The sequence below is a fragment of the Mirounga angustirostris genome, unplaced genomic scaffold, assembly GCF_029215605.1.
Source record: "Mirounga angustirostris isolate CCGP_5_RB_7025 unplaced genomic scaffold, mMirAng1.0.hap1 SCAF_7, whole genome shotgun sequence".
Classification (NCBI taxonomy): domain Eukaryota; kingdom Metazoa; phylum Chordata; class Mammalia; order Carnivora; family Phocidae; genus Mirounga; species Mirounga angustirostris.
In genome coordinates this window covers 112,229,639-112,243,799 of record NW_026991715.1, presented here as the reverse complement: position 1 = coordinate 112,243,799, position 14,161 = coordinate 112,229,639, and the positions used below count along the sequence as shown (strand labels likewise).

At 40.9% G+C, this 14,161-nt stretch overlaps 1 protein-coding gene across 1 annotated transcript in view; it reads right to left on the bottom strand.

The window, feature by feature from the left end:
* Positions 1-5,890: 5,890 nt before the first annotated feature.
* Positions 5,891-14,161, bottom strand: part of DCTN4 (dynactin subunit 4) — a 33,851-nt gene continuing 25,580 nt past the window's right edge. Inside the window, exons 10-13 of the mRNA XM_045902614.2 lie at positions 13,882-13,936; positions 12,763-12,870; positions 11,216-11,313; positions 5,891-8,486 (exon numbers count right to left, since the gene is read on the bottom strand). Coding sequence (XP_045758570.1) covers positions 8,273-8,486; positions 11,216-11,313; positions 12,763-12,870; positions 13,882-13,936 — 475 coding nt within the window. The 3' untranslated portion in view covers positions 5,891-8,272. The remainder of the gene's footprint in view (positions 8,487-11,215; positions 11,314-12,762; positions 12,871-13,881; positions 13,937-14,161) is intronic.

Here is a 14,161-nt window from a genome sequence, read left to right as displayed (position 1 = left end):
GTAAGGTTGCCAGCTTTAGCAAACAAAAACGCAGAACGTCTAGTTAAAGTTGAAGTTCAGATAAACAACAAACCATATTTTAGTATAAATATGTCCCAAACATATTTATACTAAAAAGTGACTCGTTTATTTGAAAGTCGAATTTAGCTGGATGTCCTATATTTTATCTGGTAACCACTACCCTCTAGGCAAGTATGATTGTCCCTTTTTTTTAACAGAAAAGGAAACAAGTTTAGAGAAATTAAGTAACTTCTTGTCGTGTAGCTAAAAATGAAGTCACAAATCCATATTGTTACATGTATCAGTAATTTGTTCCTTTCTATTACTGAGAATTCTAATGTACCAAGGGGATTTAAAAAAATCCATATTCCCAGTTGATAGACATTTGAGTTGTTCCAGATTTCGTGACTATAAATAAAGCCATTATAACATTCACATACATGTTGTATGGACATACGTTTTCATTTTAAATACAAGAGTGGGATTACTTGATCAAATGGTAAGTATTTATTTTCCTGGATGAGAAAGTTATTGGATTTATCTGAGCTTCTTCAATCTATGGTTTGTTACGTTTTTGAAAAAGATTTTATTTTTTCTTAGTGGCGGGGAGGAGTAGAGGGAGAGAGAATCTTAAGCAAGCTCCATGCCCAGCGCAGAGCTGGACGCAGGGCTCGATCTTACAGCCCTGCGATCAAGACCTGAGTTGAAGTCAAGAGTCAGACGCTTAACCAACTGAGCCACCCAGGCACCCCTTCTTTATTTTTTATTTTTAAGTAAACTTTATGCCCAGCCTGGGGCTCGAAACTGGAACCCCAAGATTGAGTCACATGCTCTACTGACTGAACCAGCCAGGTGCCCCTATGGTCTGTTATCTTTTGCAAATTCTTTTTTTTTTTTTTTATAGTTTTAAAAATTTTTATTTAAGTAATCTCTACACCCTACATGGGGCTCAAACTCACGACCCCGAGATCAAGTTGCATGCTCTTCTGACTGAGCCAGCCAGGTACCCGTTTTGCAAACTCTTAGACATCATTTCTTTAAATATTCTTCTGCCTAATTTCTTCTCCATCTGGGACTCCAATTATACATGTCAGTCATTGTTCCATAGATCTTGAATACTGTGTGGTTCCACTCTTTTTCCTCAGCTATGATGAGTCTACTGATGAGACCATAGAGGATATTCTTCATTTCTGATCCTGTGTTTTTTATTTCAATTTGTCCCTTTCTTATAGTTTCTGCCTCTCTGCTGAAATGTTCATACATATTATCCGTATTTTTTACTAGATTTTTCAACATGTTAATCAGAGTTTAAGTCCCCATCTGATAGTTCCAACATCTGGGGCATATCTGTATATGGTCTTACTTTGCCTATGAAAAATGAGTTGTTTTTTCTTGCTTCTTTGTGTAACTCAAATTTTTTATTTAATACCAGTCATTGCTATGTAACAGTAGACTGAAGTAGACAAGTATTAATGCTTGGAAATGGGCAGATCTGTTCAGTCAGGCTATTTGTGTGGGATTTGGTCAGTCCAGTCAGAAACTGAGCTGGGTTTGAGTTTTGTTGTTGCTATGGTTGCCTTCAGTGCATTACAGATTTTATATCCTCTAGCATTACTTTGTGCTTTAGGATGGGGCTGAAGAACTTTTCTCAAGCGTTCATATTTCATCCTTAGCTTTCAGCTGTCCTGCACACCTGAACCATAGTGGTAAGTCTCTATGGTCTTGCCTATCCCCCAGCAGCTGTTATTTGTTATTAGTTATTAGCTCCTTGCTAGGTTGGTAGTTGGGAATGGGTTGGGGGTTCTTTGTTTCAGTTCAGCCTCAGTCTTCAGTAGGTCCTTTGTGGCCAGGCCTTGGGAATGGATTTTTCTCAACATTCTTGCCCCTCCTGTCTGTGGCAGCCAAACCATGACTTGTGTTCATAGCCGGCCTTGTGGGGGAGAGTTTCCTGTCCTTCCCATAGTGGTAGAACTTTAATGGTATTGATTGGTATGGAATCCTGGGGCTCAGGACTGAGTCTTGTCCCCCACCCCCAAGAGTAGAGGTTTTTTCTTACCAGGTCCCAGCAGCAATGGGTCTTTACCTGTGCCCTGGGGAGACATGATTTTCTGTTGTTCCCTGAGTGGCTTAGGCCTTTTTTACTCCTTATGAGGGAAGAGCCTGGACAGGAGGAGGCAAGCTCTCCTGCCTTTCCCACAGTAGCAGCAGATCTCTCCCGCATGCCTCCAAACCAAGGAAGCTCTGTAGAGCTCCAGCATCCTCCTCTCCCTGCAGGTCTTTCTCATGAATACCTGGTGGAAGTTTTAGAAAGGGCTTGTGAGTGCATGCAAACTCCCTTAGTGTCTTAGGCTCCCAGGGATTTTATACTGTCTTGTTAGCCCAAGTTTGGCCTTTTTAACAGTTAAGATTTTCATTGATTTTCTCTTACCTGTCATATGATGGTCAACACTTCTTCCTCTCATGCTGTGCTACAGGTGAGTCAGTCTACAAGTCTGATCTCTCCTTGGAAGGGTCTGTCCCTCCTTGAAATTCAGGCTATTTGGCTGCTTTGCCACATCAGCTCTCTGACAGATACCATAAAAGTTATGATTTTATCATCTATCCACCTTTTCTTTTTGAGCAGGGAGTGAGTGACACTCTTTCCAGATATCTACATCATTGGCAGAAGTGAACTCCTGAGTGACCTCATTTTGAAATACAGTTTAAGAGGAACACTTTTATCACTTCTGTAAATGGAAAATTAATATCACATATTTAGATGTAGCCTTAAAAACAAGTACAGTAAAAATGAAACAGTATTTTTTAATAATCAGCTACCGTTGTCTGCCAAAGGCTCTGAACTGGATGCCTAGGTTTTAAAAAAAAGAGGAAGTGTTAGATGTTACAAATGTTGAGTATTGATACTTTTTCCTTAACAGAAAGATAGGGCTATAAAGCATGAGGAAACTATTTCCCCTGGCTGATTCCATGTTATTTAATGTTACTTTCATTTAATACTTGAAGTCATCTTGTGTAGATGCCTCACACTGTGAAATATATTTCAATATATATGTCCCTGATCACCAGAAAATGAGGATAAACAAAGTTAAGTATTGCCACTGAGCAAGAGACTCAGCTCTGAGTTTTGTCTAGGCTGCTCTTTCAGTGGAATAAAGGGGAGACAGATGACAAAGGGTCCTGAATTTGTCTCTGAAAGAGTCTGCAATCCAGTAACTGGGCTACATGCATACAAAACCCCATAAAGAAAGAGGTAAATGCCCTGGAGAGATACAGTGCTGTGGCTCAAGGTCATGTCTAGATGGAAGTAAGGGAGATGGGAAGGGAGAGCAGGGAAGTAATTCTGGAGGAGGTGCAGAAGGAAGGAGTATTCTAGGTAGAGAAAACACCAGAACAAGAAAGCTCAAGGCAAGTGAGATATTTGGCTTATGACAAAAAAGAGGCTTATGTATATTAAAAAAAAAAAAAAAAAAAAGGCACCTGGGGTGGCTCAGTTGGTTAAGCGTCTGCCTTTGGCTCAGGTCATGATCCCAGGGTCCCAGGATCGAGCCCTGCACTGGGCTCCCTGCTCAGAGGGGAGTCTGCTTCTCCCTCTGCCCCTCACCCCACTTGTGCTCTCTTCTCTCAAATAAATCTTTTTTAAAAATAAAGCTAAAAGATCAACAGCTACATACATAAGGGAAAGGGTGACATTAACTTATTTAACAAATATCGGGTGCCTACTATCTGTCAGGTATTCTAGCCTCTGCAGATAACAGCAACTTAAAAAAAAAAAAAAAGGCAAAATCCCTGCACTATAAGGCTTATATTCTAGTGTGATGTGTCAGAAAATAAAGTATATATTATACTGGTGTTTAGTGCTATGGAAAAAAAAGAACATAGCCAAGGAGGATAGAGAATTGCTTAAGGGAGGGCAGGTTTTTTTTTTTTTTAAGATTTGGAGAGAGACACACACAGAGATAGCGAGAAAGAGCATGAGCACAGAGGAGAGGGAGAAGCAGACTCCCGACTCCCGCTGAGCAGGGAGGAGAGGGCAGTTTTAACACTCCTATACAGGGTGGTCAGGGAAAGCCTCACTAAGAAGGAAATATTTGAGCAAAGGCCTGAGTGTGACGACGGTGTGCGTTATACAGGTATCTGGGAGTTTTCTAAGCAGATGGAACAGCTAGTGCAAAGGCCCCGAGAAGACGCCTGCCGGGGTAACTAAAGAATAGCAGACTCGTGTAGCCGCAGTGGATGGAGCATGGGGAAGTGATAGATGAATTCAGGGAAGCAGCAGCAGGGGGTGGGTTTCATATCACGTAGGACCTCGTTAGTCATTGTAAGGAGTTCGTATTTGGCTTTGCTCTTGAGCAAGCTAAAAAGCCTAGGAGTCTGAAGTGGGAAAATGCCTTATTCATTCTGGCTGCTGTGTTGAACGTTGACTCAAGGGTGGGGTGAGGGCCAGGGTGCTTTCCAGACCAGTTTGGATGCTACTGCAATAACCTCGGGGTCTACAGAGTCTATAGTGATTTGGCCCAGGATAGTAATGGTAGAGAGGGTGTGAGGTGGTCACAGTTTGAAGACAGAGCGGATAGGATTTGCTGACTTACTGCACGGGGCATGTAAAGAGTCAAGGTTGATGCCAAGGTTTTTGTTGTGAGCAACTGAAAGGATACAGTTGTCATTTAGCTAAGGATGAATGCAGGAGAGGCAGATGTGGTGAGAGAAAGCCCACTGTGGTTTTAAACTTTCAGAGACTATTCTAGAGTTGGTATGTAAATTTATTTGAGAGAGTGTGCACTCGGGGGAAGGGGCAGAGGGAGAGAGAGAGAGAGACTCTTAAACAGGCTCATGCTGTGCATGCTCTCACACAGGGCTTGATCTCATGCCCCTGAGATCATGACCTGAGCCGAAATCAAGTCGGTCGTGTAACTGACTGAGCCACCCAGGTGCCCCGGTATGTAAATTTGATAGATGATCTGAAAACGGTGAGATCACTAAGAGTGAGCAGAGAGAAAAGTGTAAGAAATGAGATCTGGCACACTCCTTATGGAAGAAAAGTTGCCATTAACGTAGAAGCAAAACCAGGAGCTTTGTGTTCTGGAAACCAAGTCAAGAAAGGTTTTCAAGAAGGGAGAGATCAGCTGCCAGATGTTACTGAGTGATTAAGCACATAAGGACTGAGAATCAGCCATGTATTTAAGTGTGGATTGCCGGAGAACTTGACGGGAGCAATTTTGGTGATAAGCTGGAGTGACAGCCTGAGTGGAACAGGTTCAGGTGAGAACAGGAGAGGAACTCAAAGGTTTTGAAGGAGTTTTGCTGTAAAGGGAGTAGAGATATGGGGTGGCAGCTGAAGGAGGGGTGTGAGGTCAGTTTCTAAGTGGAGAGAAATCCTAGCATGCTAATGGAAAGATGCAGGAGGGTGGAGGGAGAGCTGCAGAAGTGATACCCTTGAACAGGTGAGAGGATGCGACCAGCTGCGCTAGATGGTGGGGCCAGCGCCAGAAAGGAGTGTCAACAGATCATCTACAGGCCCAGGAGGGAAGGAGGAGTGCCAGGAGGAATGGGGGCGGGGGGAGGGGGCGCTTACCTGTCAGGCATGGGCCATTTTAGGTATCTGAAAAGGTATCTTTGGGAGCAATGACCCAGGATAAAAGCTGACAGAGACCTAACAACATAACATTTATGTAACAGTTCTGTGAATATGTTTATACAGAGCCCAAGCATCATCTACCTCTATGTTATAGTGAACTAACTTGATAGGAGGTTTCAGCTTAGTTCATTTAAAGAAATGGAAGAGGGAGCACACCCCACTGACTCTCCTACTAAGTCTCTTCACTCCAAGCCAGTCTTGACTCTGAGCCATGCTATTCCATTCAGTCCTCATGAAAGCAAATGAAAGACACACTCAAGCTTTGTCTGCTTTATTTCACTACATTAAGTTAAGCTATAAGGCAAAACAGGAACCTGTAAATTCATAAAGATCAAGGAGAGCCTCTCATTCCCAAAAGGGACCAAAAATGATGTTTCTTCACAAGTATGCATGACATTTATTTAGCTCATTACACCTATAAGCACTTTGAACAAAAGAAACCTCGGTGGGTTAATCAAACCACAAATACAAATTAACTTAGCTTTATATTTCCAAAACTGTAGTTTCTAGTGCTAATGACATCTCACTCACCTGCAGTGGTGCACACTGCCTATGCATTGACAATCTTGCACCTGATCTAATATAAAAATGCAACAGATAAAATTCCAAAGTCACCACCTGCAGGTGTTGAACCGTTTCTACTAATACACAGAATACTGGATTGCACTGAAATCTTGAGGAAACATTAAAACAATGGCTCTGTTATTTCTTCAAGTTAATTTGGCTTGTGAAGAAAAAAAAATTCTATGACCAAAAGTATTTTTGTGTTTCTGTGTCACATGGGGGTGATGAGACCCATTACTTCAACGTTATTACTTTGGGGAACAAATATTAGCTACATGCCGTAAACGCACAATATGCACGCAAACGTGTAAACACAGGAAGCCATTCTCTCCTTTGACGTTTGGGTCCTCCACTGGCAAATGGGGAGCAATGGCTTCAGAGTAGGCTCTAGCAGGTAGTGAAATAAAAACCAACACTCTGTGGGGTCACAAAAAATTAAACTATTTCTCTAGTCTTTGTCATTACACAAGCCCCTGCCACAACTCCTAAGAGGCTAAACCTTACTTATTATTGTCATAATATTAGAGATATGTGTATTTTTTTCTTATACTGCAGCATATATATTACTCTGTGGAGCATTGTTTCATAAAGTCAGCTTGACCTTTCGAGTACAATTTAGTGTCTTTCAAAGGCTTCCTAAATATTTTTATCTTCCAGAGGGAGCTAATAAGTTACTACGTCCTGTTTGTATTCTAGATTACTACATATCTTAATTTTTTTTAAACTAAAGGCTTGAACTTAAAAAACAAAACCAGGATAAACAGGAAATTTCTCTTTTCCCCAAAAATGTGTTGGCTGCTTGCTAACAATACATTTATAGAAAATGTGGTGTAGAAGGTGGTCTACTTGGTCAAGTCTCATTTTAGAAAACGTCACAGAAATTAAGGTTAGCAAGCCAACTCCAGGATACCAAAAGAAAACAGCATGTGTGCTGTCAGGCAAGTATTCTGGGGTACTAGATGAACTTTTTTATGGTTTACAGCAAAACAGCCTTATTCGACACACCATATGATAAAAGTCTTAAAACTCAGGAAGGGGAAAGGTTCTTTATCTTAATATCCAGTTTGGGATTCAAGAGATTGTAACTGCTACTTCCCCCTTCAAATCAATGGAAAGAACATCAGTTTGGATCATGCTAAAAATCTGACCTTTAAAATGTTTTCTGCATTCCAGAAGTGAACTTGTCTACCAAGTTTTCTTTGGCCTCTTTCCAGGTGCCAAGTATTTAGAACAACTTATTGAGTTAAAGAGGCAGAGCAGAGGGGAGGGGGAGGGAGTAAGACACAGAAGGGCTACCTATGGATGACAGCGTTAACCCCTGGATATTGTGGCAACATTTAAAATGAATGGAATTCGCCACCCCCTTGACATGACATGTGATTGCTTGCTTCTCCAATTCTTAAAGGAAAAAGTTCCATATTCTAATGAGAAAGAAATTTTAAGAGCACCCGATAAACAGGCATCCTGTATTTACTCAGAAGAGGGCAAATGGTAGCGACTTAAGAATCTCACGGGTTTTTCCAAACACCACAAAACTAAAGACAATGTGACAATTCTATTTTTCTGTCCAGTGGAAACCTTGGCACGATGGGAGCCATGGCGGCAAGTGAAGGGGTATGTTTAGACTGCTAGATTATATAGCTACACGGAACACAGATAGCAGCCAGTACAGAGACCGACGCTGGATCATTAACAGCAGGTTTGTTATCATTTTATCTGTGAGATTGTGATCCTTTTTGAGACCAGACTGGGAGACAGTATGGTCAGAGTTTCTCAGGTGGTAAATCTAATGCCACTCCAAAGAACAGCCATCCCCTATCTTGAGAGGGAACTATGCTGTTGTTACTCGACGTGCAGAGTTCAGTGAGGGAGACAGATTACTGGTATTAACAGAAGTGAGAGCGAGAGAACAGCAGTTAGCCTGTGTTCCTAAGGCCTTGCCAGTGCCCCCACCCTCCTAGGAATAGGATTCAGTAGTGCATGGGTACATCGTTACAGACAAGGCTTAATGAAGCAGCGGCTTCCACATTTTAATGTGGGCTCATGGTGTCCTTTGCCCCACCAGTGGCACCTTTAAGGAAGAAGTGGGCCCAAGCTGAGTTCCACATGCTGGGTGAGCCAGATGACTTCTGTGCCCTGGTCACTTTCTTCGATGGGACGGATGGGGGCTGCCAGGTTTTTAAAATCATGCTTCATCTTAAAGCACACGGTCACTTCACCCTCCTCACGTTGTGGTGTCACTTTGATGAAAATACCCACTTTGTTGGCCTTTCTGAAGGCTATAATGCTATGGAAAAAAATAAGTACAGTATTAGGCAGGTCACAGGTCAGCCAAGCCACTAAGACTTACATTTTATCTGATGACAAGGTAAGACCATCATCTCATTTATTAGCAATAAAGAGTTCTTTCAGCAAAATGTCAATCTATCTTTTTAGTATTACAAAAGTAAAATACAGTCCTAAAAAATTCAAATGGGAAGAAATAAGTCTTCCCTTATTTTCCCCTTCAGCACACAGAAAAACTACAAACACTTTGTTTTTAACCTACCAGATATTTTTCTATGAGTTTACACCTTTCTGCTTTTTTAACCAACACAAAAGGGACACACTATTTATTCTATTAACTTGTTTTTTTCCACTCAGTTTATCACAAACACTTTTCCATACTGGTATATGTCGATCTTCTCCATTCTACTTAATGGCTGCATAGTATTCTATTATAGATTTACCGTAATTGTATATACTGATGTTACTGCCAGTTTTCCTGTATAAACAATGGTGCTGTGAATATCCCTTTACATTTATCTTTGTGTGCATGTGGTAATGTTTCTATAGGATACAGACGGATATTAACTCAGAACTTTAGAGGACTTTCTGGAACACCGTAATTGAATTAGTGTTTTTGTAAATAAGCTCTGTAAATTAGAAATTTTTAGAATAGAAAAATAATCTCTTTAGTTGAGATTTCCATTTTGATTTTCTCTGACATGCACTTGAAGTTTGTGCTTTAATAACTTAGCTTCAAACAAAAAGTCAAAGTGCAATGAAACAGAATTTGATCTACTATTCAAACGATACTCTAAGGAAAGTTATTGGATTTAAACATTTACATAGTATTATATAGTATTAATTTCCAAATATCTGAAAGTCCTAAAAGTACAATGTGAAATATAATTAATTCAATTTTTTATTACTCTGTCATGTAATCTGACTAGAATTTGGTATCTCAGATGATCTTTCCAGCCGCTGACCTTGGTTTAACAAATTTCTATACCAAATTAATGTCATTTAAGGATCCACATAAAGCAAGGATTACAGAGAATGCATTTTGTATTGTATTAACTCAATAATGCATTTGTACTGTAGTAAATAACTAAACCCTTGATCTGTAGGATTCATTAAAAAAAAAAAAAAAAAAAAAAAACTCAGGGAGCGCCTGGGTGGTTCAGTCGTTAAGCATCCGCCTTCGGCTCAGTCATGATCCTGGGGTCCTGGGATCGAGCCCCGCATCGGGCTCCCTGCTCAGCAGGAAGCCTGCTTCTCCCTCTCCCATTCCCCCTGCTTGTGTTCCCTCTCTCGCTGTGTCTGTCAAATAAATAAAATCTTAAAAAAAAAAAACAAAAAAAACCCCTCAGTTATAAATAGTAAGAAGGCAAAAGTTAATGTCTTTCTAGCCTAATTTCCCAGGCAACCACTGATATCTGGGAAGCTTTAAAAAAAAAAAAAAAATGCAGATTTCTGGTGTACCCCTAGACCTGCCAAAGAGAAATCTCTGGGGTAGGGCCTGGAACTCTATAGAACAAAACAAAACACCTGCCCTGGTGCTTTCTGAATTAACTCAAGTTTGGCAATCACTGCACTAAACTCATCTTTGCCCTTTGTTTTTCCCACCCATCCCATGTTATTTCTTCTTTCCAATGTCTTGCTGAGGGAGCTTTGGATCATTCTGTTAAAAAGACCTTACATGTTCCTTGTGTCAGTATATGAAGCTATTCTTTTCAGCTCCAAGCCTACCTTCTATATCTTGCTTTGTGACACAGGATTCTGCTGTCCATGTCTCTCTGCTTTGTAGGCTGGCTCCCTGTCAGGCTCATGTCAAATGGAGGGACTCTAAAGGAGACTAGAAACCTGGAGAGGGAAGGGGCTTACTCCTGCCTATGAGCTGCCCGTGAGCTGCCCATGTGTGTGTGGTTCCTGTGGGCCTCACTCCAGCAATGCTTCTTCACCCAAGAAGGGGCAGTACCCATTGCAGTTTGTTTGTTTGTTTATTTATTTAACAATTTTATTTATTTATTTGACAGAGAGAGACACAGCGAGAGAGGGAACACAAGCAGGGGGAGTGGGACAGGAAGAAGCAGGCTCCCCACAGAGCAGGGAGCCCAATGCGGGGCTCGATCCCAGGACCCTGGGATCATGACCTGAGCCGAAGGCAGACACTTAACAACTACGCCACCCAGGCGCGCCCCCCCCCCGCCCCCCCCCCGCCCGTTGCAGTTTTAGACTGGATCCTGACTGATGTATCCTCATCCAGGGAGAGGTTTGGTTTTTTACTTCTCAGTTATTAGGTAAGAGCGAGTCAAATCTATTACTCAAGGGGCAGGTGGGGAGGGGTAAGTGGATAAATCCAATGATAAAACTATAGAGAGAGAATATTGTATCCTGTCCACAACTATTAAAAATAATGCTCTTGAAAATTTTTATTAACAGGGGAAAATATTTACTATTTAAAATGAAACAAGGATTAGAAACTGCTTACAGAATGATCCCAACAATGGAAGAAATATATGGAAGGATAAAGACCAAAAGGTTAATGCTGCTTATCTCTGGTGGTGGGATTTTATTTTCCTTCTTCATAGTTTTATATATATTCTGCAAATTTCTACAATAAGTATTTTTATAAACAAGAAGAAAAAAAGCATCTTAAAAAATCAAGATAAAAAAACTGGGATCTGTAAGTGGGCCTCCTATATTAGCCAACTGTGGTATGTTGGGGGGATCACTAAGAGATCCACTCACTCAGGATCATCCTGAAAGTCCTGGGGTTCTGCCAACTCATCATACTCCGCTGCTGCATCCTTGCCAGCTAAAATGAGCTCTTTGGGCGGCACCACCACCTGGACAGCAAAACAGAGAGGGCTGCCTCAGAATGGGTCAGTGTGTTGTAGGACATTCATTCAACAAAATACAAGACAGCAGTACACCAACCTAAACATAGAGACGTTTCAAGTTTCAAGAAACAGAGTATTACTTCACTTTTACAGAGTTTAAAAACTTACTATTTAGGAACACAGACATTTCTAGTGAAAGTACAAGAACAAAGAACAGTTAAGCATTCTTCAGACTAAGCCTTATGTTGTTACTAGGCCTCAACTTTGCTAAGTCAGAGGTCAGCAGAGAACAATGTCAACCACATTTATAATTATGGATATGAATGAGGCTGGGAGGTATAAAGAGAAAGATAGCAAGTCTACAAACTGGGTGTACATGTCAGGCACTTATTTCTGTCTCACGGGAACAGGTTATTAGTGTTAATAAAAAAAGCAAGGACAGATGAGTGTCATCTCTCTTGGAAAGTGATGCTAATAAGTGAAATCATTAAAAAGGAAAAAAGAAAAAGGGGATAAAGAAATTCTCTACTAATAAGCATTCTCTGAATAACAGCTAATGAAAGATAAAGGCATCATTTCTATCAATTTTTGTTGTATCACGCTGAATTATGAGTCAATAATAGATTGCCCATTGAGTAAAGTTCTTGATCTAAAATTTCAAGTACTAGATGAATCGCCAAATAGCAAAACGAAAAAAGGCCGCATTTTATTCATTCAACTAACATTTACTGAAAGTCAAAATCACCTATTTTAATATTTAGTGCTACGCACGCTGTATGTAAGTGAAGGGCATCTAGAGGAGGCATACCAGCGTTTAAAAGGACATGTTATATCCTAGGAGTCTTGAAGCCTGAGTATGTGTTAGACAGAGAGGTGTGGGTATGTACGTATGTCAGGGAATGGCATTCTAGGAAGAAAGAATAGCGTCTGCAATTCTCTAGCATGAAAGCTCGTAAGCACTGCATCTGCTTGGATTATATACATTAATATGTATGATTTGGAGAATGCTAGATTTGGGGATCTGGGGGAAGGCCATCCTGCAAGAACAGAGGGGGACCACTGAGAACCTCTCATGCTATGCCGAGGAATTTGGATTTCCTCCCTAAGTCAGAGAGATGCCAAATGATCAGTATGCCATGATCAAAGTTAGATTTTAGAAAGATCACTCTGGTGGCCAAGACAGACGATAGGCTGGAATGGAAGTGGGGGTAGATTCCAAACAGGTCAACAAGGATGTTACTGGCACAGTCCAGGTAAGAAAGGATGAGACCTTCAAACAGGGCAGTGGCAGTGTGATTGTGCATAAAGTAAAAAAAAACTCAGGAGAGGAAATCAAAAGAACATGATGACTGCTTGGATGCGGAAATGGAAGACAGCGTGGAGTCCTTTAAGCCAGGTCAACAGGCCCCTCCAGGAAAAGTCAGGGTCTCTCAGGATGAGGCAAAACGCTCCTACCTTGGCAGTGCTGTTGATATTATCCGGGTCCCCCTCCTCGCACTCCAGCAGTGTCACGTGGGTAAGGTTCTCCACTGGATTCGTAAGCGTCAGGAGGACCTGGCTCTCCTGGGGAACAGGACAAGCCTCTCTCAGACATGTTCCACTACTGCCACCTAGGTCCACTTTCTTAGTTGCTGTACCAAGCATTTCACAAAATCACTCCCGAGCAGTAACACCCACCTACACCTCTACATCACTACATTCTTAAAGTGCTCACGGATTCCTATTCTATTATTTATAGATTAGGCTATATATGCTCTGGAGTTCCTGAAATTACCTGAGGAAATAGGGCAGATCCCACAGAAAGGGCCAGGTACTAGATTCAGAAATTCTGAGGAACGTACATTATCCAAGTGATTAAAGTTTACAACTCTTGCTCCATCCAGTCCTCCACGTAAGGACTCCTGAGCAATAACTTAGTATGCTTAGTCTGAAAGTCCTCACAAATAAAGTATGAGAGCCACAGGGTAGCCAGACATAGAAAAAGATCATTCATCAGAACTCTAAAAGACTTTTAAGATTTCTTGACCCATAATTTGCCCTTGTTTGGTACTTTGAGATTAGTGAAATCTTTCAGATGAACGTGGACTCCATAAATGTCTTCATAAGCAGCATGAAAGGAAAGAACAAAAGGGACTGTTGCAGAATATTCTACAACTCATGGAGGGGATGAGGGGACATAGATAAGGAACTCAAGGAAGAGAGGGGCTGTGATAAAGAAAAAAATCCTGTTCATTCATGGTATCTGATACACGCACAGACATGGGATGTGGAGAGTCTCCTGGCTGGAGAAGAGCTAAAGATGTCTGTGGGGTAAAACATCTTCTTTCTTTCCCCACCCATGATTCCATCTTTATATAATGTGCACACTGCTCCTTTTAAATGTATGTCAAAGATGCTGTTGCCAAAAATCCCAGCTTAAAGAAGTTAAAAATCCCAATCCCTTTATGATTTCAAATTTTCTTTTCTATCCCTTGCTCCTGAATCTCATTCTAAATACACACAGCCACCCACATACACATACACACACATCTCTGATCAATCCTTTGTCTTCCAGTTAATAAGCAAAGTACTAACCTTCATGTAGCGAAGGTTGGGAATTGACATGATTCTTACTTCTGGGATATAATTGCTATGTGTGAATAAAAAAATACATTAATGTTCATTGAAGTCGCTTAAAATTATTGTTACTTTTTTTTAAAGTGATTTCAGTGAAGATTTCTTCAAGTTAATTAGAACACGTCAGAGAAAAAGAATTTTAAAGAATCATACCACCATAGTAAGAACTTAAGACCTGAAACCAACTGGTAACGAGTTCTTTCTGAAATCGTTATGTACACTTCTATTTAGAGCCTAT